The 25,714-nt window shown below is 37.6% G+C and overlaps 1 protein-coding gene across 2 annotated transcripts in view; it reads right to left on the bottom strand.

Moving 5' to 3' along the window:
* Nucleotides 1-25,714, bottom strand: part of LOC126269625 (aminopeptidase Ey-like) — a 216,498-nt gene that overhangs the window by 38,948 nt on the left and 151,836 nt on the right. For both annotated transcript variants that reach the window (XM_049974006.1, XM_049974007.1), the window contains exon 14: nt 9,095-9,267. In XM_049974006.1, coding sequence (XP_049829963.1) covers nt 9,095-9,267 — 173 coding nt within the window. The remainder of the gene's footprint in view (nt 1-9,094; nt 9,268-25,714) is intronic.

Raw genomic sequence — 25,714 nt, 5'->3', positions numbered from 1 at the left:
ATGCTGGACACGACAAAGAGGGGTTTAGGAGTGTTTTAGAAAAATTGCCAAACAGATCTGTGAATGTAATAGATCAGGCTTCAATCACATGCTGATAAATCTAGTATGTACTTCCAGGTTTTTGGGGCCATCAATGCATTACTCACTAACCTCCGGGAACTGAAACTTGATTCTACTTCTAAGAAAAAAAACATACATGTCCATACACTAATGATCCAAAATATTATTACCACCTGCTAACATGTTGGTCCACCCACGGAATGCAGCACAGTAGCAGCATCACTTGGTGTGGATGCAAGAAGTCCATGATATATTTTTGAACGTATATGTGGCACTCGAAGTCTACATGAAGATCACACAATTATCAAAAATTGCAGGCCAGTAGTTTGTGGGCATGGAGTTGATGCCCTAGAGTATCCCAGATGTGTTCCATAGGATTGAGATCTGGCAAACTTGGTGACCACAACACCAACAAGAATTCACTATCATGCTTTTATAACAACTGTAGTATAGTTCTTGTCTTCTGACATGAACATTTATCTTGCTGGGAGATGCCATCACCCTTGAGAAAGTCATTAAATAGGAAGGGACGCAAGTGGTTGCAATAATGTTCACACAGTCCATAGCTGTCATGATGCTTTTGGTTACTACCATAGGTCCCACAGAATCCAGATGAGTGTCCCCAGTAACATAATACTGCCCCACTGCCCTCATCTCAAGACAGCCGTCAAGTGTAATAACATGAGACTTGGGGATGCGCTGATGACAGAAGGCAATAGTCACATTTCAGTGGGGTCTATCAGCAGAACGGGTTTCACTAGACATGGCCTGCACCTCAACAGGTATGGAAAGGGGAGGTTGGCAAAGCTTATAGGTGACAGCATAGGTGGGGGTGGTGGGATCACTCATGGGAAAATTCCTGCAGTAGTGGGTGTTTTAGATTGAAGTCAGCTGATAGGTATTCCTGCTTAAGGGAAGTCTCTCTAACAAAGAAACCACTTTTGACAAAGCTTAGGTATCCAAGTAATGAGGGAATTAGTATATTTCATCAAAATATACAAAGTATTAGAGATAAAGTTAGTGAACGGCTTATATATGTTGACTCTGAAATTATTGGTATATCTGAACACTTCTTAAATAAGGAGATAATTCAGATGCTTCCTTTACCAGGATACAGGTTGGCTGGCAGCTTTTCTAGGAGCTCTTCATAGTGTGGGGGAGTAGCCATGTATGTGTAAAACAGTATCCCATTTGAGTCAACTGATGTTTCAAAGTATTGCACTGAAAAAGTGTTTGAATGTTGGGCAGGTGTGGTTAAATTTAGTGGAGTTTAACTTCTAACTGTTGTTATTTATAGATTCCAAGACTCTGATTTCACAACATTTTTGCTAAAGCTAGAGGAGGCTCTTGGTTCACTTTATAGGAAATACAAAAAGTTTGTTATATGTGATGACTTCAATATTAATTGTATAAGTGATTGTGCAAGGGAAAGGATGCTGGTAGACCTCCTTCATTCATATAATCTTATGCAAACCATATTATTTCAAACAAGAGTGCAAGGGAACAGTAGAACAACCATAGACAACATTTTTGTTCATTCCTCATTACTAGAAGGGCATTCTGTTAGCAAAAAAGTGAATGGGCTTTCAGATCATAATGCACAAGTTTTAACTCTAAAAGATTTTTGTGCTGAAAGATTTTTGTGCTTCAACACATGTTAAATATAGTTATCAGCTTTTCAGGAAAGCTGATCCAGTTGCTGTAGAGACCTTTGTAAACCTTATCAAGGAACAAGAGTGGCAAGATGTTTATAGTGCTGATACAGTAGACGATAAATATAATGCTTCCCTCGAGACTTTTCTTATGCTCTTTGAAAGTTGCTTTCCATTAGAATGTTTAAAAAAGGGTACTAGCATAAACAGGCAGCCTGGGTGGCTGACTAGACGGATAAGAATATCCTGTAGAACAAAGTAGCAATTACATCAAAACGTTAGAAACAGTCAAAATCTAAATGTAGCAGTCCATTACAAACAGTATTGTAAGGTGCTTAAAAAAGTTATTAGGAAGGCAAAAAGTATGTGGTACGCAGATAAAATAGCTAAGTCTCAGGATAAAATTAAAACCATATGGTCAGTCGTAAAGAAAGTGGCTGGTCTGCAGAGATAGGTCAAGGATATAGAATCAGTGCGTAGTGGGAATGTCCGAGTTATTGATAAGTCGCATATATGTACAGTATTTAATAATCACTTTCTGAATATAGCAAGTTAACTAAATAGAAACCTTGTCCCAATGGGGAATCATATAGCGCTCATAGAAAAAAGTGTTCTGAGACTGTTACCTGAAATGCTCCTCCATGATACTGACAAGATGGAGATTGAGTTAATAATTAAATCACTAAATACCAAGAACTCTCATGGATATGATGGGGTATCTAGCAGAATACTGAAGTATTGTTCTATGTATGTTAGCCCAGTACTTAGCCATATCTGTAACTTTTCCTTTAGGAGTAGTCGGTTTCCTGACCAATTAAAGTACTTGGTAGTGAAGCCACTTTATAAACAGGGAGACAGGGATAATTTTGACAATTTTAGACCTATTTCTATGATATCAGTGTTTGCTAAAGTTGTTGAGAAGATTGTATATACAAGGTTACTGGAGCATTTAAATTCACATAATTTGCTGTCAAATGTACAGTTTAGTTTTAGAAATAGTTTAACAACTGAAAATGCTATATTCTCTTTTCTCTGTGAGGTTTTGGATGGATTAAATAAAAGATGTGAATGCTAGGTGTTTTCTTTGACCACAAAATATTACTGCAGAAGTTGGACCATTATGGAGTAAGGGGAGTAGCTTACAATTGGTTCGCCTCTTACTTAAAGAACAGAAAGCAGAAGGTAATTGTCCCCAATATTGAGAGTGGTAGTGATGTTCAGTCCCAATGGGGCACTGTTAAGTGGGGTGTTCCACAAGGGTCGGTGCTGCGGCCGCTGCTGTTATTTATTTATATAAATAATATGCCTTCTAGTATTACAGGTGATTCAAAAATATTTCTGTTTGCTGATGACACCAGCTTGGTAGTGAAGGATCTTGCTTGTAATATTGAAACATTATCAAATAATGTAGTTCATGAAATAAGTTCATGGCTTGTGGAAAATAATTTGATGCTAAATCACAATAAGACTCAGTTTTTACAGTTTCTGACTCACAATTCATCAAGAACTGATATTTTGATCAGACAGAATGGACATATTATAAACGAGGCGGAACAGTTCAAGTTCCTAGGCGTTTGGATAGATAGTAAGCTGTTGTGGAAAGCCCATGTTCAGGATCTTGTTCAGAAACTAAATGCTGCTATATTTACCATTAGAACAGTACCTGAAATAAGTGACATTTCAACACAAAAAGTAGTCTACTTTGCGTATTTTTATACGCTTATGTCATATGGTATTATTTTTTGGGGTAATTCTTCTGATTCAAAATGGGTATTTTTGGCTCAAAAACGGGCTGTTTGAGCTATATGTGGTGTAAGTTCGAGAACCTCTTGTCGACCCCTATTCAATAGTCTGGGAATTCTGACATTGCCCTCATAGTATATATTTTCTTTCATGTCGTTTGTTGCTAGCAATATTAGGTTATTTCCAAGAGTTAGCAGCTTTCACTTAGTTAATACTAGGCAGAAATCAAATCTGCATGTGGAATGCACTTCCTTGACTCTTGTGCAAAAACAAGTGCACTATTCTGCTGCATCCATTTTCAATAAGCTACCACAAGAACTCAAAAATCTTAGCAGTAGCCCAAATGCTTTTAAGTCCAAACTGAAGAGTTTCCTCATGGCTGACTCCTTCTGTTCTGTCGAGGAGCTCCTGAAAGAGCTGAAAAATTAAGCAAATTCCAGTGTTACGTTGTTGATTTTCTTTATTTAAACTTACGAATTGTCACCTGAATATGTTTCTTGTATTTCATTTTATTTGTTTCTACTATCGTGTTATAATTTCATGTATTGACTCGTTCCATGACCATGGAGACTTCTCCTTAATTTGGTCCCACAGAACAATAAATAAATAAAAATGGTTTATACTCTAGCAGCTGTTTGCATAGATGACAGAATATCTGGACATGAACATTGATCTGGTGTAACAGGAAGTTTAATTTGCCCAAACAGGTGACACATCTCAATTGATCCTTGTTCCAGTTTTAATGAACCCATGCCCACTGCAGTAGTAATTGATGACATCTTTGAGCCCACATAGGGAACACATCATGGTCATCTCCTGAGAAGTCACATGTTCCCCAAACAAACTGTGCCTGCACCAATACTGTACTATGTCATCAGATCTAGCAGACTTTATCCTGCCCTGTTTCACTGAGTGCATAAGCCTCCGAACTCCACAATCTGTAATGAGCCATGGACATCCAGCACATTTTCACCTACTCATGTTTTCATCATCCTTGAACCACATGCTAGAGTTGCCCAAGACAGTAATACTCAGACAGCTGAATGGGCTTTACCATTTCCAAGATACTTAGTTCCAGGTGCTGGGCCATAGCAATGTGCCATTTGTCAAATAACTTATATCAATGGATTTCCTCTTTGCAGTCTCTGTTATTGCTAGAATAATTCCTATATGTCTCTGCTCTGCTTATATACTTCCCTTACCATGTCATATGCCTGCAGTGCAACCAGACAGCATTCAGTCTTGTTGTGGCAACACTCACAGTGTTTGGATGATCAGTGTATGTAGCACACAACAATCAGCTGCATTTAAGTGGTTTCCTATATTCATTTTTGTTTACTTTCTCCAGCCTCAATTTTTTTTTTAACATTAACTGTGGTTTTTTCATCTATACTCCTTTTGTTTGCCCTTTTACCAGTACAGTGTGGGTGTGCCAGCTTCATTTCTATAATTTTCAAATAATGTTTTGACAAATATAGCAATGCTGCTGTGAATTCCACCCATCCCTCCATTTTACTCTGTGTATATTAGACATTTGATCCTTTCACTTAAATAACTTCTTGTGCTTTGATGGAATGTACTGAATGATTTTTCCTTAAATCCCTACTTCTATTGAAGATACAGTGTTTGGTTTTGTTAGAATATGTTTAGATTTTAGCCACACTTAGATCTAAATTCTACTTCACAAGCACCTTATGGCATTTGAGAAGGGTACTTCTGGCTCCACCACAATTTCCCCCTTCACAAAACCATTCAAAATTGGTGCTGTGAAGAATGATAGTCAAAAAGCCACAAGATGATCTTTAATTTCTCTGATTTTATCATCTCAGTCATTTCATGATGTGTATGTGGCATGTCCACTCTTGAATTTTTAACCAGACATCTCTGCATGATGCACAAAGCCTCTCTTGTTACATCTGCCACTGGAATTTTTTGTATATTTCTGTAATCCACTTGTATTTCCTAAGCAAATCTCTGAACAATTCCACTGGTCTTCACTGTATATTTCCAATCTCTTCTATTAATCCTACCTGGTAAGGATCCCAGGTTGATGAACAGTACTCCATAATCAATCAAATGAGTGTTTTGTAAGCCACTTCTTTTATGTATGAATTACATTTCCTGAAGATTCATCCAAGATCCTACATCTGTTTTATGTTGTCACTTCAGTGTAGTTTATTCCAGGTGGTTATTACTAAATATTTTGTGGCTGTTAACTGTTTTCAGTGATTAATCAACACTGGGGTAATCAAATAGTAATGGATCTCTTTAGCTATGTATGCAAACTAGGTTATTTTCATATAAATTTAGAGTAAGCTGCCTCTCCATGAAGCAATCAGCATAAGTACTTTGCATATGTTGCAGCATTTCACTACAGTTTTTTGGAGTTGCTGTATTCCTATGTACAACAGCATCATTTGCAAACAAGCTCATGGAGCTTCCAACTGTAACACAGACTTCTGGAGATGCATGTAGCAAAGTCTCTGTAGCTGTCCAGCCCAGTGCCATGATAAAAATAGAGAGATAAACAAAGTTAAAACATTTCCAACCACATATTCTGGTTGCTTATGCATTGAGTTCAATAATAGGAGGCATGGGGATGTACACTCTTTAACTAAAAGACACTGAATTTAGTCTATTTGTTTACCCATTAAAAGTGATTTTTTCCAAGCCATCTGATGCCACCAATAGCTTGCCTAAATAAGAAACTACCGAATGGCAAGGTGGAGCAATTTTCGTGGTCACCAATCACATAATTATAAAGATAAGAAATGTGACATAGATTTAGTAAAATTCCAGTGGCCATTACTTCAAATTCAAGCTGAGGTATTGTTTGTGTAGAAGAACCAGTCCCACAGGTAGAGTATCCCCAGGAATTCCAACCTGTGTGTAAGGGCACCGGTCTGACCCTCAGCAGCAAGACTTAAGTGGTCTTCGGTGTGCCCACTCCCACTTAAGTTGACAGCAGGGTGTCTTTTGCTTGCAAAGGAAGCACACAATGTGCAACTACTCATGGTTACAAAATGCTGAGGGACCCCCTCTCAGGCTCATTTTGTTGCAGTATTTAATAGGCTTTACTTTCTGGTATGGTAGTAACTGCCTTACTGTATGGTAGTAACTGCTATTTCGTGATTCATGTGTTTATTTCCAGTACCTGGAAAGCAAACATGGACAGTTATGCTCTCTATTTGTCAAATCATTTGTAGCAAAGCACTCAAAGAAAAACTGTCAATGTTTAAGATGAAAATATTCACTTTGCACCAACAGAGATCAGATTTGATAAGATTTGTCATGCTGGCCCTGTCTGTGTGCTTGTAACAAGTTTCTTCTCATGGCTCTTTAGCTTCATTTGTGATTCATATCCTGGAGTTTACCTTTCTTATGCTGCTTCAAACTGTGTCTAGTGACGGGTGTAATTATTCTTATTTATGTTCATATTTTATGTCTTTTCATGTACTTGTCACTTGGCCCACAGCAAGCTCACATTTCACCTGTATAGTCCAAAATTGTGGACTGGCTAGTTCCCGTCTGTTTTTATGAAGACTCCCTCCAATTTCCAAGTGTTTATGAGAATATACCTGCCTTTGTTTTCTTCCTCTCATTGTTACTGCTCTGTAGTCTCCTCCTGTTTTCTTCATTCATCAATAAATTTCAATTGGCAGTCTAGATCCCTGTAGTATATGAACCTGACAGTGTTGTGGTCCACAGAGTAACAAACTATCAGGTGACATCCTTTTAAACTGATGGTAGGGAAGATGGTCACAGGTGACAGGCAGACCACATTCATTTATTTCATTTCAATCCCTCTGAAGCCATGCCAATCCACACAAAATTATCTATTAGATTTTGTATATATGTTTATATTGATAGGGTTTTCCTTGGATTTCAGAGATCAGTCCATCTTTCATCTGGTAAACAAAATAAAAGCTTATGAAGTCAGACTAGATATATCAGGTGTGATAAAAAAAGTAACAGGATTTTTTTTTAATTTTGCAGGCTTTATACATTGAAATTTCAGTTTTTTTTCATCTTGTTGGTGCACATTTTTCTGATGTATGTCCACATTTTCAGTTGTTTTGAATATCTGGTTTCCTTTTGGTAGCCAAAAAAAGGTTATATGTGTCTTCCAGTCCTCAAAAAATTTGTTATTTTGAAAAAGGTAGATCAAAGAATTTGCACTGAATTCTGCTTGAAAGAAGGAATAAAGTGCAACACCACATTCAAAATGGTGACTGTGGGTTTTGGTGAATCTCCTAAGAGTAAGACAAGAGTTTATGAGAGATATAAACATTCCAAAGAGGGTCGAGAAGATGTTAAAGAAAATGACCACCCTGGATGTACTAGCACATGAATTACTGCTGACAATGTGGGAGAAGTAAAGGAAAAAAAAGTTCTGGAAAATCATGGAATCACCATCACAGAGATTGCTGACAAAGTTGGCATATCTGTTGCCACATTCCAAGCAATTTTTTATGATTTGGGCATGAAACAAGAAGCAAAAACTTTGTTCCAAAATTGTTGAATTTCAACCAAAAACACTGTCATATAGATATTGCTCAGGAATTGCTGAATCAAGTTGACAATGCTCAAGAACTTCGACTCTTTGATTACAATGGGATAGTCCATCATGAGTTGCTACCTTATGGTCATACGATCAATAAGGAATACTGCCCGGAAACTATGCTACATTTGTGTGAAGCAGTCTGAAGAGGAACAGCCAGAACTGTGTCAAAATCACTCACGGAAATTGGATCATGATAGTGCTCCCACTCACACCTCAATTCTTGTTCATGATCTTCTGCTCAAAAGCAAAACAGTCATGTTGCCTCAGCTACCAAATTTGGTGTATATGGGCCCCTGTGACTCTTTCTATTCCCAAAGCTGAAGAGAACCGTGAAAGGATGTCATTTTGTCACCATTGATGAGATAAAACAGAATTGCTGAATGAGCTGAACACCATACGAAGAAGCAAGTTCCAGAAGTGCTTCCAAAATTATAAAAAAGAGTTGGCACGAATGAAATATATCAGAGGAGGATTTCTTTGAACTGGACGAGGTTGATGTTGATGAATCAACAAAGATCCTTTAAGAAAAACAAAAATTCCCATTACTTTTTGATCATATCTCATGAAGTAGTCTAGTCTTTCTTGGTATGCTCTTATTTTGTTTACCAAATAACAATACAGAACTGACCTCTGAAAGGAAAGGAAAATTCCACCAGTCTGGGTGCTAGTACCTACAGGACTCTAGATCTAAGTGATAGACAGAGTGAGCTAAGTTTCACGCGTCTCACAATGTGGAATCCATGTTAATTTTCATAGAGGAGATTTTTGTTCTCTAAAAAGGATCGTTATGTGTGTATATAAAATTGTTTCACTTCTCTCAATAGAATTCCTTGTGAATATGTTGGACATCACCAAAGTTACACAAATATTTTGTTCATAAAACTGACTGTTTCTGGTAGCGTGAAAGTGTCAGTCCAGTATAGGTTGTCCTTGGACACAAAGTCATTTGATCTCATGTAATATGATATTTGAAGCAGCAGTTATTCAGACAAACACATGTACATTTATTCACAGTGTAAGGTTTTTGTCATTTATGTAAAGTGACAATTTTCATAAAGACTTGTTCTGAACTTACGTTCCATTTCCAAAAGAATTCTTGGATGCAAGTGCTTCAATACAATCTTCAGCTCCCAAATTACACATAATACTTTCTACAATATCTTGAGTACTCCTGTCTTCAGACTGATATTTTCCACTGTATCCTCCAAATTGTTCATATAAAGGTGAAAGTAAGCTCCGCCCATACTCCTACAAAACACAAATACTACAATAATACCAATAGATAAAATGTGTATCTATAGGCCTATTAATGAAAGTAACATAGGCTTGTTATCTTGAGTGATGGTTTCATAGTCAGTTAATATTTGTGATGTAAATTAAAAGTGTTTGAAAATTTATAGGAAGCCATTTATTTTGAGAAATGGATTCCAGAAAAGGTTCAGATACGGAGAAATCTATTTGTACAACAGTGAAAATCTATTATATTCATTAGAGAATAAATTAGTCTACTGTTATCTTGTGAGATTTGTCAAAGGCATTATTTGACTGCACAAATCACAATACACCTTTAAGTAAATTACAGTATTATGTTGAAACAATAAAATGCTGCAGAATGGTTCAAATCATTTCTGTCTGACAGGAACCAAAGGGTGTCAATAGAAACAGTCATGTATTAAGTCATCAGTCACCATACAACTGGGAACTAATTACATGTTGTATCCCATGAGTTTCCTTATTATTGTTGTTGTTGTTGCAGTCCAAAGACTGGTTTCATGCAGGTCTCCATGCCACCCTATCCTATGCAAGCCCCTTCATTTCCAAGTAACTACTGCAACCTGCATCAATCTGAATCTGCTTAGTCTCTTGGTCTCCCTCTATGATTTTTACCCTCCACGCTGCTCTCCAATAGTAAATTAGTGATCCCTTGATGCCTCGGAACATGTCCTACCAACCGATCCCTTTTTCTAGTCAAGCTGGGCCACAAATTCCTCTTCTCCCCAGTTTCAGTACCTCCTCATTAGTTTCCCCATTAGGGCACTTAATTTTTCTTGTGTATATTAAAGATATTTCATCAGTAACATTGCAATGATTTGTTTGCACATGACAAGAACATTGTGTCAGATATGAAATCAAGTATATAGTCAATGACAGGAAGGCAAATAATCCTTAATATGATCCAGAAATATGTTCACTATACAGGAAAGTACATCTTCAGTACTTGCTACACACCTTTAAAATTTTGCTACTAATAAAGTACAATTTAAAATGGTTGTAAAGGATTTATTTATGGCCAAGTCTTTTTACACTTCTGATAACTTCTAAGTAGAACTATGAGATGTAGATCTACATGTTATTAATAATATTAAGTATGTAATGTGAGTGTTATAAAACTGACATCTCCATATCTTCCATGCAATAAAGCAGTCTGTGTAAGTAATGTTGTAAAATGAACTTATGGGCTTCAATGCACATACATTTACATATTTATGATAGTTAATTATTAACTTTTAGATGAAATTATGTTCCTTGAATCTCATTTCACTTTAAGGATCTGTGGAGGGAATATTAATACACCACTTCTTTTGTAAATTAGTATTATATATTCTTCTTTTTATAGAATGTTCTGCTTTCTTGATGACCTCTTCAGTAAGGATCTGTGGATCAAACGTATTTTTATCTATATGAAAATTTTTCCAGAATGAGATTTCACTCTGCAGCAGAGTGTGCGCTGATATGAAACTTTCCTGGCAGATTAAAACTGTGTGCCAGACCAAAACTCGAACTCAGGATCTTTGCCTTTCACGGGAAAGTGCTCTACCAATTGAGCTACCCAAGCACAACTCACGACCTGTCCTCACAGCTTTACTTCCTCCAGTACCTCATCTCCTACCTTCCAAACCTTACAGAAGCTCTCATGCAAACATTGCAGGACTTGCACTCCTCAAAGAAAGGATATTGCAGAGACATGGCTTAGCCACAGCCTGGTGGATGTTTCCATGACGAGATTTTTACTCTGCAGCGGAGTGTGCACTGATATGAAACTTTCGTAGCAGATTAAAACTGCGTGCCGAACCGAGACTCGAACTCAGAACCTTTGCCTTTAGCAGCAAGTGCTCTGCCAACTGAGATACACAAGCACAACTCATACCCCGTCCTCACAGCTCATGTATTGTAAGAAATGATTTATGTATTCTAGAAGCAATAGAAATGAAATAATTAACTATTTTAAAACAAATCCACTATACCTACTGGTAGGAAAAATATCAAAAATCACTTTACATCCCATGTCATTTTCTCTTGGAAAACTGATGACTTTTTCATCTTACATTGTATTCTTACATTTTTGTCTTGGTTTTTATAATCTGAAGTTCTAAATATTTTTTGTGTTTATATCTGCTTTCTTTCTGTATGCCCTTGTTGCTACAAGTACCTTTTTTTAAAAATAAGTTACCTGCTATTTATAGCCTTAAACTGTTAAAATTATAAATGTGTATTTTTCCACTTGATTTCCATGCACAAGGAAGGTAAAATTGTCCGTATGAAAAACATTGACTCTCCAAGTTGTGGTTAGCTGCTTGAACAGTCGTACACTGTAACTTGTTTTTCATCCCTACATAAGACAATCTGAGGAGCATGTCCATTAGTTTGATGGGGGGCATGGATATGAAAATGACTTTTCTTTAGCACACAGTTTTCAGGTGGTGGTTTTAGTTATAATCTGCTTTAAAGATTGTAGCAACTGCTTCATCAACACAATGTGGCTGCCCAGTGTTCTGCAGTAACACTGTTGGAACCATCACTTGCAGATCAAGTTCATTGGAAGGGACTCCAAGTAATTTTACATGATTGAGAAGTTCAGTTGCATAATGCGCTGATGCTGTTCTTTGAAGATGTTGTTGTTGTTGTCGTGATCTTCAGTCCTGAGACTGGTTTGATGCAGCTCTCCATGCTACCCTATCCTGTGCAAGCTTCTTCATCTCTCGGTACTTACTGCAACCTACATCCTTCTGAAACTGCTTAGTGTATTCATCTCTTGGTCAACCTCTATGATTTTTACCCTCTACGCTGCCCTCAAATGCTAAATTTGTGATCCCTTGATGCCTCAGAACATGTCCTACCAACTGGTCCCTTCTTCTTGTCAACTTGTGCCACAAACTCCTCTTCTCTCCTATTGTATTCAATACCTCCTCATTAGTTACGTGATCCACCCATCCAATCTTCAGCATTCATTCTGTAGCACCACATTTCGAAAGCTGCTATTCTCTTCTTGTCCAAACTATTTATTGTCCATGTTTCACTTCCATACATTGCTACACTCCATACAAATACTTCCAGAAACGACTTCCTGACACTTAAATCTATACTCAATGTTAACAAACTCTCTTCTTCAGTAACGCTTTCCTTGCCATTGCCAGTCTACACTTTATATCTTCTCTACTTCGACCATCATCAGTTATTTTGCTCCCCAAATATCAAAATTCCTTTACTACTTTATGTGTCTCCTTTCCTAACCTAATTCCCTCAGCATCACCTGACTTAATTTGACTACATTCCATTATCCTTTCTTTGTTTGTGTTGATGTTCACCTTATACCCTCCTTTCAAGACACTGTCCAAACTGTTCAACTGCATTTCCAAGTCCTTTGCTGTCTCTGACAGAATTACAATGTCATCGGTGGACCTCAAAGTTTTTATTTCTGCTCCATGGATTTAAATTCCTACTCCAAATTTTTCTTTTGTTTCCTTTACTGCTTGCTCAATATACAGATTGCATAACATCGGGGAGAGGCTACAACCCTGTCTCACTGCCTTCCCAACCACTGCTTTCCTTTCTTGTCCCTTGACTCTTATAACTGCCATCTGGTTTCTGTACAAATTGTAAGTAGCCTTTCACTCCCTGTATTTTACCCCTACCACCTTTAGAATTTGAAAGAGAGTATTCCAGTCAATATTGTCAAAAGCTTTCTCTAAGTCTACAAATGCTAGAAGCGTAGGTTAGCCTTTCCTTAATCTATCTTCTAAGATAAGTCATAGGGCCAGTTCAAATATTTCTGTGGAATCAAAACTGATCTTCCCCGAGGTCAGCTTCTACCAGTTTTTCCATTCGTCTGTAAAGAATCTGTGTTAGTATTTTGCACCTGTGACTTATTAAACTGATAGTTCGGTAATTTTCATATCTGTCAACACCTGCTTTCTTTTGGATTGGAACTATTATATTCTTCTTGTAGTCTGAGGGTATTTCACCTGTCTCATACATCTTGCTCACCAGATGGTAGAGTTTTATCAGGACTGGCTCTCCCAAGGCTGTCAGTTGTCCTAAAGGAATGTTGTCTACTCCCGGGGCTTTGTTTCAACTCAGGTCTTTCAGTGCTCTGTCAAACTCTTCACACAGTATCGTATCTCCCATTTCATCTTCATCTACATTCTCTTCCATTTCCATAATATTGTCCTCAAGTACATCACCCTTCTATAGACCCTCTATATAGTCCTTCCACCTTTCTGCTTTCCCTTCTTTGCTTAGAACTGGGTTACCATCTGAGCTATTGATATTCAAGTACATTGTTCCTTTTTATTCCAAATGTCCCTTTAATTCTCCTGTAGGCAGTATCTGTCTTACTCCTAGTGAGATAAGCCTCTACATCCTTACATTTGTCCTCTAGCCATCCCTGCTTAGCCATTTTGCACTTCCTGTCGATGTCATTTTTGAGACGTTGGTATTCCTTTTTGTCTGCTTCATTTACTGCATTTTTATATTTTCTCCTTTCATCAATTAAATTCAATATTTCTTCTGTTACCCACAGTGTCCTACTAGCCCTCGTCTTTTTACCTAGTTGATCCTCTGCTGCCTTCACTACTTCATCCCTCACAGCTACCCATTCTTCTCCTACTGTATTTCTTTCCCCCATTTCTGTCAATTGTTCCCTTATGCTCCCCCTGAAACTCTGTACAACCTCTGGTTTAGTCAGTTTATCCAGGTCTCACCTTTTTGCAGTTTCTTTAGTTTTAATCTACGTTTCAGAACCAATAGATTGTGGTCAGAGTCAACATCTGTCTCTGGAAATGTCTTACAATTTAAAACCTTGTTCCTAAGTCTTGGTCTTACCATTATATAATCTATCTGATGCCTTCTAGTACCTCCAGGATTCTTCCATGTATACAACCTTCTTTTATGATTCTTGAATAAAGTGTTAGCTATGATTAAGTTATGCTCTGTGCAAAATTCTACCAGACAGCTTCCTCTTTCATTTCTTACCCCCAATCCATATTCACTGACTATGTTTCCTCCTCTCCCTTTTCCTACTACCGAATTCCAGTCACCCATGACTATTAAATTTTCATCTCCCTTCACTACCTGAATAATTTCTTTTATCTCACCATCCATTTCATCAATTTCTTCATCATTTGCAGAGCTAGTTGTCATATAAAATTGTACTACTGTAGTAGGTGTGGGCTTCATGTCTATCTTGGCCACAATAATGTGTTCACTATGCTGTTTGTAGTAACTTACTCGCACTCCTATTTCTTTATTCATAATTAAACCTACTCCTGCATTACCCCCATTTGATTTTGTATTTATAACCCTGTATTCACCTGACCAAAAATCTTGTTCCTCCTGCCACTGAACCTCACTAATTCCCACTTTATTATATAAGTTTAACCTATCCATTTCCCTTTTTTAATTTTCTGACCTACCTGCCCGATTGAGGGATCTTACATTCCACACTCCGATCCATAGAACGCCAGTTTTCTTTCTCCTGATAATGACATCCTCTTGAGTAGTCACTGCCCGGAGATCCAAATGGGGGACTATTTTACCTCCAGAATCTTTTATCCAAGAGGACGCCATCATCATTTAACCCTACAGTAAAGCTGCATGCCCTGGGGAAAAATTACGGCTGTAGTTTCCCCTTGCTTTCAGCCGTTCACAGTACCAGCACAGCAACGCCATTTTGGTTAGTGTTACAAGGCCAGATCAAGATGGTATCAATGGACAAATAATAAATTTTCAAGGATATAGTTAATGACTATAAAGTTGTCAGTTAATGAAGTTCATATTATCAGTGTAAATCAAATCATATCTTTAAGGAAGAATGGTTCTGTTGCAAGGCTATTAGCAATGTAGTTCTCAAGCTCAAGATCAGTTCACAGTTATAGCACAATTCAAGAAACAAAGATGTAAATTCTACTGCACTGATGGCTGTCTTGCTGACTCCATCATTGAAGAGAAAATCAATTTACAGCTCTTATTTGCTTCACTTAAATTAAAACACTGGATTGGTACAGCAGTGCAGTCAGATTTTTACATAAAATTCACATTATTTGGTATTGTTAATAATATATACACATCAGCCAGCTCTGCTGAGAATTTCATCAGAGGAGAACAAGGAACCACCAATAAATCCATTAGGCTGAAACTCATATTTATTAGTTGTTAAATTTTTTATAACTGCTGGAAAAGTATTAGAAATACATGCTCCTAAATAATGGACATACGTCTGGGCAAAAAGTAAGTGACGTTAAATCTTTCTCAAAATTATTCTTATTTCTAATGTTGATTCCATGGCATGGAATTAAATGTTGGTTTGATAAAGAGATATGTTTATTATGTCAAGTTTCAATATGGAATAAATACACTCTAAGAGAAAAAAATTATGTGCCATGAAGGAATTATCTGCATGCGGCATAAATTGAAAGATATGATGTAAATATACCAGCAAACAAATTATTACAACTTAACAAAAATTGGATGATTCATCCAAGAGAAAGAGCTTCAGAAATAGAACAAAGTCAATAATGCATTGATCCCCCTCTTGCCCTTATGCAAAACCATAATTTGACTTGAGACAGTTGTTGGATGTCCTCCTGAGGAATATCATGCCAAATTATATCTAACTAGCATGTTAGATTTCGAGATTACTGGTGGGTTCTGCCTACAATTCTCCAGACATTCTCATTTGGGAAGAGATTACAGGATATTCCTGGCCAAGATAGGGTTTGACAAGCATGAAGACAAGCAGTAGAAACTCTCACCATGTGTGAGCAGACATTATCTTGCTGAAATGTAAGCACAGGACAGCTTACCATCTAGGGCAACAAAACAAGGCAAAGAATATCATCGACATATTGCTGCATTGTAAGGATATTGTGGATGACAATTGGCATGTCACCACTGTCACCTGCCATATGACCTGACAACCAGGAGCGATGGGGTGCCATTTCATTTCATATAATGACCCTTTTAATTTTCATCCACAATATCCTACAATGCAGCAATATGTCGATGATATTCTTTGCCTTGTTTTGTTGCCCTAGATGGTAAGCTGTCCTGTGCTTACATTTCAGCAAGATAATGTCCGCTCACACATGGTGAGAGTTTCTACTGCTTGTCTTCATCCATTCCTATCCCTACCTTGGCCAGAATGATCATCAGATCTCTCTGCAACTGAGAAAATTTGTACCATTATGGGCAGGGCCCTCTAACTAGCTCAGGTTTTGACAATCTAATGCACTAATTGGACAGAATTTGACACATTGTCTCTCAGGAGGTCATTCAACAACTCTATCGATCAATGCACAGCTGAATAACTGCTTGCATAACACCCAGAGGTGGAGCAACATGTTATTGACTTGCTCAATGTGTGAATTTCTTTCTCTTGAACAGGCCTCTGCAGTATGTTCTTGAGCTCACACCACAAAGAATTCATATTACTTATTTTTGGATCCAGTGTTCCATAATCTTGTTTTGGTAAGTTGCCCCAAAAAATGATTCTGTATACCATTATAAACTGAAACTAACAAAGTTATTTTTTATGTTACCTACATCTGACAACATCTGCACTGTAAATTAAGATTTATGTAGGGACTTCAGTAATTATGTTGTATCCTTCTCCTAGCTGAATTTATCTTCAACTTAAAATCTCAAAAATTTAACACTAGTACCTTCATCTCTCAGCTTGTCATCATATTTTAGGTATCCATGGCTGGGAAACATATTTGCTCTTCTGAACAGCACTTAGCATATTTTTTCAAAGTTTAGTGAGAAAGAATTGTCTAGGAAACATTCGTTAATGTCCATGAACATTTCATCAACCAATATTTCTAAAGCTATATTTCATTTGCTATTTATTACAATGTTTGTATCATTTGCAAACAAAAGCAAACTTGGAATATGGTCATGTTATTCATGAACAATTATTGATATACATGAGAAAAAATACAGGTCCTAAGATGGAACATTGTGGGACACACCATTTTAATTACAGTGGAGTATTGATTATCCCACCCTACCATCCATCATCCCCCTCACTCCCAAATCAAGATTCCCACAGTAGTTGCTGCACTGGGCCACCACTGGTGGAACATTGCTTCTAATGGGTCCTTCACAAGGCGCTGCTGACCGGCTAAGCCACCAGTCGCTATGTTTCAACAATCAGCACACTTCTGCTGGCTTGGCATTGGCAGTAGAAGTAGCGGCAGTATGAAAGCTGTTCACAGCAACAGCTGCGCCAGCTGAGAGTTAAGGCGTGCTGCTCCACGCAGATCGAAGGACTGTGTGCCCCCAAGAAGAGCTTCTCACAGTGCAAACAGTCACCTTCTGTTCTCTGTTACGACCACTTGTGTGTTGCTGCGTGAAGAAGTGAACTTGATGATACAAAATGCTTAAACGTAAACATTGTTGTCCTTTCTAAAAGAGATTCCTGTTTTTATGAATAAATTTACTGTCCAGTACTTCTTTTTGGCAAATAAACATGTACAGTTTGATTATCCGAACAAACCAATTTTCTGAACACCCATGTCCCCCAATTACTTCGGATAATTGACGCTCTACTCTAGTTCCCAACTGGATAATTTATGATAGCTTAATACAGGAATCTTTTCTATTGACATCTTTTGTTCCCTGTCTGAGAGATACAAAGAACGTAGCAGTATGGGCTCACTTATCAACATTGCAACCCCTCTAGCCTGAGCGTATCTATGATTCAGTTGGGAAGGAAGCTGTAAAGCCTTGTATTCTCTCCTGAGGCAAGCTGTCTGGCCCACAATTGTTAACTCATCCTTGATATCTTGGATAGTGACACTGGGGCTTAGCTGATATCGGAACTGGCCCACACATTTTCTAGTGGGGATAGATTTGGGTATCTTTCTGGTCACAGGACTACATCAGCACCATGCTGCCAGTTCACAGAGTCATGTGTCATGTATGAATAATGTTGAAAGATGGTACCACTCTACTGTTGCATGAGAGGTAAGACATGAGGACACAGGAGGTCTGTGGCATATTGTTATGTTGTCAACATTCCCACAAAACACCCTTTGCTCAAACCAGGTGGCCCCCCATGCCATGACTCCAGGAGTCCATGCTTCTCAGTCACTACAATAATCCAGACATGGACATTTGTATTGCAGTGCTAACAGCATCCTATGTATGGGATGATAATTTCCTAGTCTCCAACCAATGGTGAAGGATGCCGTGGAATGCTGCATGGAGTCAATTACTTGTTCTCAGATGGCATGCACAGATGTGAAGGGCCTGCAATGTGCTTAGTGCACACTATGGTGATCCTCCCTCATGATGGTCACTTGTGGTCAACTGGGACTTTCATGGTACCTATGCCTGCCCTCGTGTTCCTATACATGTTCCTATACACTCCATCACCCACTATCACGTTCAAATGTTCCGCAAATGTAGATATTGCACAATTTGATCAGCCAGTCAAATGGAGTCCCACAATGATGCCTCTTTCAAGCTCTGTTGATAATACTTTCCCACTTGATTGTGAGGCATCTCTGTGTCCTTCACAACAATCACTCATTATCTGATACTGTTTGTGCCCTTTCTATATCCTACCAGATCTGGTAACAACACTAAACATGAACAAAAATAATGTACTCTCATTGTTGTTCTAGCTGTCATAGAGAATTGCATCTCCATCATTCACATACCCACCAATACTGTCAGTATATGAAGTTACATTCACATCTGAGTATGTCTTCTTGGTGCTTTACTTTTTTGTCAGGTAGTGTATTATTTGTAGTTAGATGATTGAGAAGTGAAATTGATATTATCTTTGCCAAAGTTTTTGAGAATTCTGGCAAAAGTGAAATTGGAAGGAAAGTTAGTGCTATTTATTTATCTCCTTTGTTATACAAAGGTTTAACAGCAGCGTCTTTCAACCATTCAAGAAATATTGCACTGATAAATGATATTTCACAAATAACATAATGTTTTACTAAACTTAGAAGAAAATTCTTTAGTTAACCTTGTTGATGTTTTATCGTGATTTCTAGAATTTTTTGATTTTAAAGATTTTATGATTGACATTACTTCTAGTGTAGTAAAGGTCATATTGTTTTACTGAAGTTATTTGTAATGGCTGGTCTGAGACATTCCATGATACCATCTGCTGAACCTGACAACTCCATCTTTCGGTAAAAGGCTCATTGACCTGTTTTGCAAAACTGCACACATCTGTTACCAATGTATCTTTTACTCTTAATGCTATCTCCTCCTATTTATTTGTGGTTCTATCAGTCTCCTCCTTTGCCATATCCCATTCTCTCTTTATTTTCTTATCTGGTGTGACTATTTTTCTCATAATGCATTTACTTTGGTATCTGTATTACTGTTTCCAATATTTTGCAATAACCTTCAATATTTTGCACTATGGTTTTCAGGGATCTATAGCATCAACATCAGATCTGTTTCTGACTGACAGAAACCGTTTCCTTTTTACCTTACAAGATACATTTATTTGTTGAATAATTCAGGGATTCTTTGTAGACTTTGCCCTAATTTGGGTTACTTTGGGAAAGAACACCTTTTAAATAAGGTAAGGACTTTATTAAGGGTAATAAACATGTTGTATTTTTCTTTCATACTGTGAGCACTGTTCACTTCTTTGAAGAGTTTACAAAAACATTAAATTTTTGTTTTACTGACTATCTTCTTGATTGATGAACATTTTCAACCAACAACTGTTTGAGCTGATGCAGAAGGCCATTATTATTTTGTTGTTTTCTTCTCAAATTGAAGGTTTGTTTCAGTCCTAACCTTTCATAAAACTTTATTTCTTTTTGACCTTCCTATATTAAAAAAGGTGCTGCTGTGACACTTGTAACTGTGGTATTTTTCATTCATGACAGTGCCACCCTCCTCCTCCCAAGTTTTCTATTAACCCAGCCTATTTACCCTTTCCTTTCCTGTTGAAGTAAAGGCCATGCCTTGCATAATTTCATCTACTGACATCATCAACTGAAATAAATATGTAACCCTGCACCCAAAATAAGCAGCCATTCCAACTCTTCTAATAGAGGAATTTAAATGAGGCCAATCATGGCAGCTCAGAGCAGATACAAACTCAACATTGGTATGTCTCAATTCTGATGGAATCTTTTCAACTTTGGATTATTTTTCACAGTAAAGTTCCCTCTGAACAACATAGGATTTTTTTTTTTTTTTTTTTTTTTTTTTTTTTTTTTTTTTTTTTTTTTTTTTTTTTTGAGTCATCAATCTTCTGACTGGTTTGATGCGGCCTACCATGAATTCTCCTCCTGTGCCAACATCTTCATCAAAGAGTAGCACTTCCAACCTAAGTCTTCTCTCTATTACCATGGAAGTAATTGCCCAATGTCTTTAACATATGTTGTATCAACCTGTTCATTCTCCTTGTCAGTGTTTTCTAAATATTTCTTTCCTCTCAAATTCTCCAGAGAACCTCCTCATTCCTTACCTTATCAGTGCAACTAATTTTCAACCTTCATCTGTAGCACCACATCTCAAATGCTTTGATTCTCTTCTGTTCTGGTTTTCACACAATCTATGTTTCACTACCATATGATGTTATGTTCCAAATGTACATTATTATGAATTTCTTCCTCAAATTAAGGCCTATGTTTGATACTAATAGACGTCTCGTGGCCAGGATGCCCTTTTTGCCATTGCTAGTCTGCTCTGTCCATCACTGGATATTTTACTGCGTAGGTAGCAGAATTCCTTAACTTCATTTTCTTCATGACCATCAATCCTGATTTTTAAGTTTCTGGCTGTTCTCATTTCTGCTAGTTCTCATTACTTTTGTGTTTCTTTGATTAACTCTCAGTCCAGTTCTGTACTCAGTAGACTGTTCATTCCATTCAGCAGTTCATGTAATTCTTCTTCACTTTCACTTAAGAAAGCAATGTCATAAGTTAATCATATCATTGATATCCTTTCACCTTGAATATTAATTCCACTCCTGAACCTTTCTTTTATTTCCATCATTGCTTCTTCACTGTAGAGATTGAACAGTAGAGGTGAAAGTCTACATCCCTGTCTTACACTCTTTTTAATCCGAGCCCTTTGTTCTTGTTCATCCACTCTTGTTATTCTCTCTTGTAAATATTGTCTATTATCCATCTCTCCCTATAGCTTATCCTTATTTTTCTCAGAATTTCAAACATTTTGCACCATTTTACACTGCTGAACTTCTTTTGCCAGGTCAACAAATCCTATGAACGTGTCTTGATTTTTCTTTAGTTTTTTTGATTTTTCTTTCCACTATCAACTGAAATGTCAGAATTGCCTCTTGCTTCCTTTACATTTCCTAAAGCAAAACTGATCATCATATAACACATCCTCAATTTTCTTTTCCATCCTTCTGTATATTATTCTTGTCAGCAACTGAGATACATGAGCTTTTAAGCTGACTGTGTGACAATTCTTGCACTTATAAGCTCATGCAGTCCTCAGAATTGCGTGGACGATATTTTTCCAAAAGTCTGATGGTGTGTTGCCAGACTCATACATTATACACACCAATGTGAATAGTTGTTTTGTTTGCCACTTGCCCCAGTGGTTTAGAAAATTTGATGGAATGTCATCTATGCCTTCTGCCATCTTTGATCTCAAGTTAACTAAAGCTCTTCTAATTTCCATTTCTAATACTGGATCTCCTATCTATTATAATCGACTGCTTGTTTCTTTGTCAACCATGTTAGACAAATCTTCCCCCTCATAGAGGCCTTCATGTACTCTTTCCACTTACGTGCTGTCTCCTCTGCATTCAACAGTGGAATTCCTGTAGCACTCTTAATGTTACCATTCTTGCTTTTAATTTCACTGAAGATTGTTTTGACTTTCCTGTATGCTGAATCAGTTCTTCCAATAACAATTTCTTTTCCAATTTCTCCACATTTTTCAGGCAACCATTTCGTCTTAGCTTCCTTGCAGTTCCTATTTATTCTATTCCTCAGTGGCTTGTACTTCTGTATCCATGAATTTCCCTGAACATTTTTGTATTTCCTTCTTTCATTGATCAATGAAAGTATATCTTCTGTTACCCATGGTTTCTTTGCAGTTACCTTCTTTCCAACTTCTGTGATTGCCCTTTTTAGTGATGTCTGTTCCTCTTAAACTATACTGCCTACTGAGTTATTCCTTATTGCTATATCTATAGCCTCAGAGACCTCCAAGGATACCTTGTCATTCCATAGTACTTCAGTATACCACTTCTTTGCGTATTGATTCTTCTTGACTAATCTCTTAAACTTCATGCTACTCTTCTCAGTACTACATTGTGATCTGTGTCTATATCTGCTCCTGTCCTGGGTATGCCTTACTAACCAGTATCTTATTTCTGAACCTCTGTCTGATCATGATGTAATCTAACAGAGATCTTCACACAACACCCAGCACCCCCCCCCCCCCCCCCCACTCAGCGATACAGATAGCTGAACTGTATGTGCATCCACAATGGAGGGGTATCTGTTGAGAAGCCAGACAAACGTGTGGTTCCTGAAGAGGGGCAGCAGCCTTTTCAGTAATGGCAGCAGCAACAGTCTGGATGATTGACTGATCTGACCTCGTAACGCTAACCAAAATGGCCTTGCTGTGCTGGTACGGCAAATGGCTGAAAGCAAGGAGAAACTACAGTAGTAATATTTCCTAAGGGCATGCAGCTTTACTGTATGGTAAAATGATGATGGTGTCCTCTTGGGTAAAATATTCCGGAGGTAAAATAATCCCTCATTCAGATCTCCGGGTGAGGACTACTCAAGAGTACGTTGTTATCAGGAGAAAGAAAACTGGCGTTCTATAGATCGGAGCGTGGAATGTCAGATCCATTAATCGGGCAGGTAGGTTAGAAAATTTAAAAAGGGAAATGGATAGGTTAAAGTTAGATATAGTGGGAATTAGTGAATTCGGTGGCAGGAGGAACAAGACTTTCCGTCAAGTGAATACAGGGTTATAAAAACACAAAATCAAATAAGGGTAACGCAGGAGTAGGTATAATAATGAATAAAAAAGCAGGAACTTAGGTAAGCTACTACATACAGCATAGTGAACACATTATTATGGCCAAGATAGACATGAAGCCCATGACTACTACAGTAGTACAAGTTTATATGCCAACTAGCTCTGCAGATGACGAGGAAATTGATGAAATGTATGATGACATAAAAGAAATTATTCATGTAATGAAGGGAGACAAAATTTTAATAGTCATGGGTGACAGGAATTCGAGAGTAGGAAAAGGGAGAGAATGAAACATAGTCGGTGGATATGGATTAAGGGTAAGAAATGAAAGAGGAAGCTGCCTGGTAGAATTTTGCACAGAGCATAACTTAATCATAGCTAACACTTGGTTCAAGAATCATAAAAGAAGGTTGTATACATGGAAGAATCCTGGAGATACTAGAAGGTATCAGATAGATTATATAATGGTAAAACAGAGATTTAGGAACTAGGTTTTAAATTGTAAGACATTTCCAGGGACAGATGTGGACTCTGACCACAATCTATTGGTTATGAACTGTAGATTAAAACTGAAGAAACTGCAAAAAGGTGGGAATTTAAGAAGATGGGACCTGGATAAACCGACTAAACCAGAGTTTGTACACAGTTTCAAGGAGAGCATAAAGGAACAATTGACAGGAATGGGGGGAATAAATATAGTAGAAGAAGAATGGGTAGCTTTGAGGGATGAAGTAGTGAAGGCAGCAGAGGATCAACTAGGTAAAAAGATTAGGGCTAGTAGAAATCCTTGGGTAACAGAAGAAATATTGAATTTAATTGATGAAAGGAGAAAATACAAAAATGCAATAAATGAAGCAGGCAAAAAGGAATACAAACGTCTCAAAAATGAGATCGACAGGAAGTGCAAAATGGCTAAGCAAGGATGGCTAGAGGACAAATGTAAGGATGTAGAGGCTTATCTCACTAGGAGTAAGATAGATACTGCCTACAGGAAAATTAACGAGCCCTTTGGAGGAAAGACAACCACCTCTATGAATGTCAATAGCTGAGATGGAAACCCAATTCTAAGCAAATAAGGGAAAGCAGGAAGTTGGATGGGGTATATAGAGGGTCCATACAAGGGCGATGTACTTGAGGACAATATTATGGAAATGGAAGAGGATGTAGATGAAGATGAAATGGGAGATATGATACTGCAAACTGTCAGTTTAATAAGTCACAGCTGCAAAATACTAAAACGAATTCTTTACAGACGAATGGAAAAACTGGTAGAAGCCGCCCTCGGGGAAGATCAGTTTGGATTCCGCAGAAATATTTGAACTGGCCCTATGACTTATCTTAGAAGATAGATTAAGGAAAGGCTAACCTACACTTCATTTGTAGACTTAGAGAAAGCTTTTGAGAATATTGACTTGAATACTCTCTTTCAAATTCTGAAGGTGGTAGGGGTAAAATACAGGGAGTGAAAGGCTACTTACAATTTGTACAGAAACCAGATGGCAGTTATAAGAGTCAAGGGACATGAAAGGGAAGCAGTAGTTGTGAAGGCAGTGAGACAGGGTTGTAGCCTCTCCCCGATGTTATTCAGTCTGTATATTGAGCAAGCAGTAAAGGAAACAAAAGAAAAATTTGGAGTAGGTATTAAAATCCACGGAGGAGAAATAAAAACTTTGAGATTCACCGATGGCATTGTAATTCTGTCAGAGACAGCAAAGAGCTTGGAAGTGCAGTTGGACGGAATGGACAGTGTCTTGAAAGGATGATATAAGATGAACATCAACACAAGCAAAACGAGGATAATGGAATGTAGTCGGGTGATACTGAGGGAATTAGATTAGTAAATGAGACACGTAAAGTAGTAAAGGAATTTTTATATTTGGGGAGCAAAATAACTGATGATGGTCGAAGTAGAGAAGATATAAAATGTAGACTGGCAATGACAAGGAAAGTGTTTCTAAAGAAGAGAAATTTGTTAACACCTAGTATAGATTTAAGTGTCAGGAAGTCGTTTCTGAAAGAATTTGTATGGAGTGTATCCATGTATGGAAGTGAAACATGGATGATAAATAGTTTGGACAAGAAGAGAATAGAAACTTTCGAAATGTGGTGCTACAGAAGAATGCTGAAGATTAAATGGGTAGATCATTTCACTAATGAGGAGGTATTGAATAGAACTGGGGAGAAGAGAAATTTGTGGCACAATTTGACTAGAAGAAGAAGGATCGGTTGGTAGGACATGTTCTGAGGCATCAAGGGATCACCAATTTAGTATTGGAGGGCAGCGCGGAGGGTAAAAATCGTAGAGGGAGACCAAGAGATGAATACACTAAGCATATTCAGAAGGATGTAGGTTGCAGTAGGTACTGGGAGATGAAGAAGCTTGCACAGGATAGAGTAGCAAGGAGAGCTGCATTTAACCAGTCTCAGGACTGAAGGCCACAACAACAACAAACACCATCAG

The sequence above is a fragment of the Schistocerca gregaria genome, chromosome 1, assembly GCF_023897955.1.
Source record: "Schistocerca gregaria isolate iqSchGreg1 chromosome 1, iqSchGreg1.2, whole genome shotgun sequence".
Classification (NCBI taxonomy): Eukaryota; Metazoa; Arthropoda; class Insecta; order Orthoptera; family Acrididae; genus Schistocerca; species Schistocerca gregaria.
This window is presented reverse-complemented; position numbering and strand designations above follow the sequence as displayed.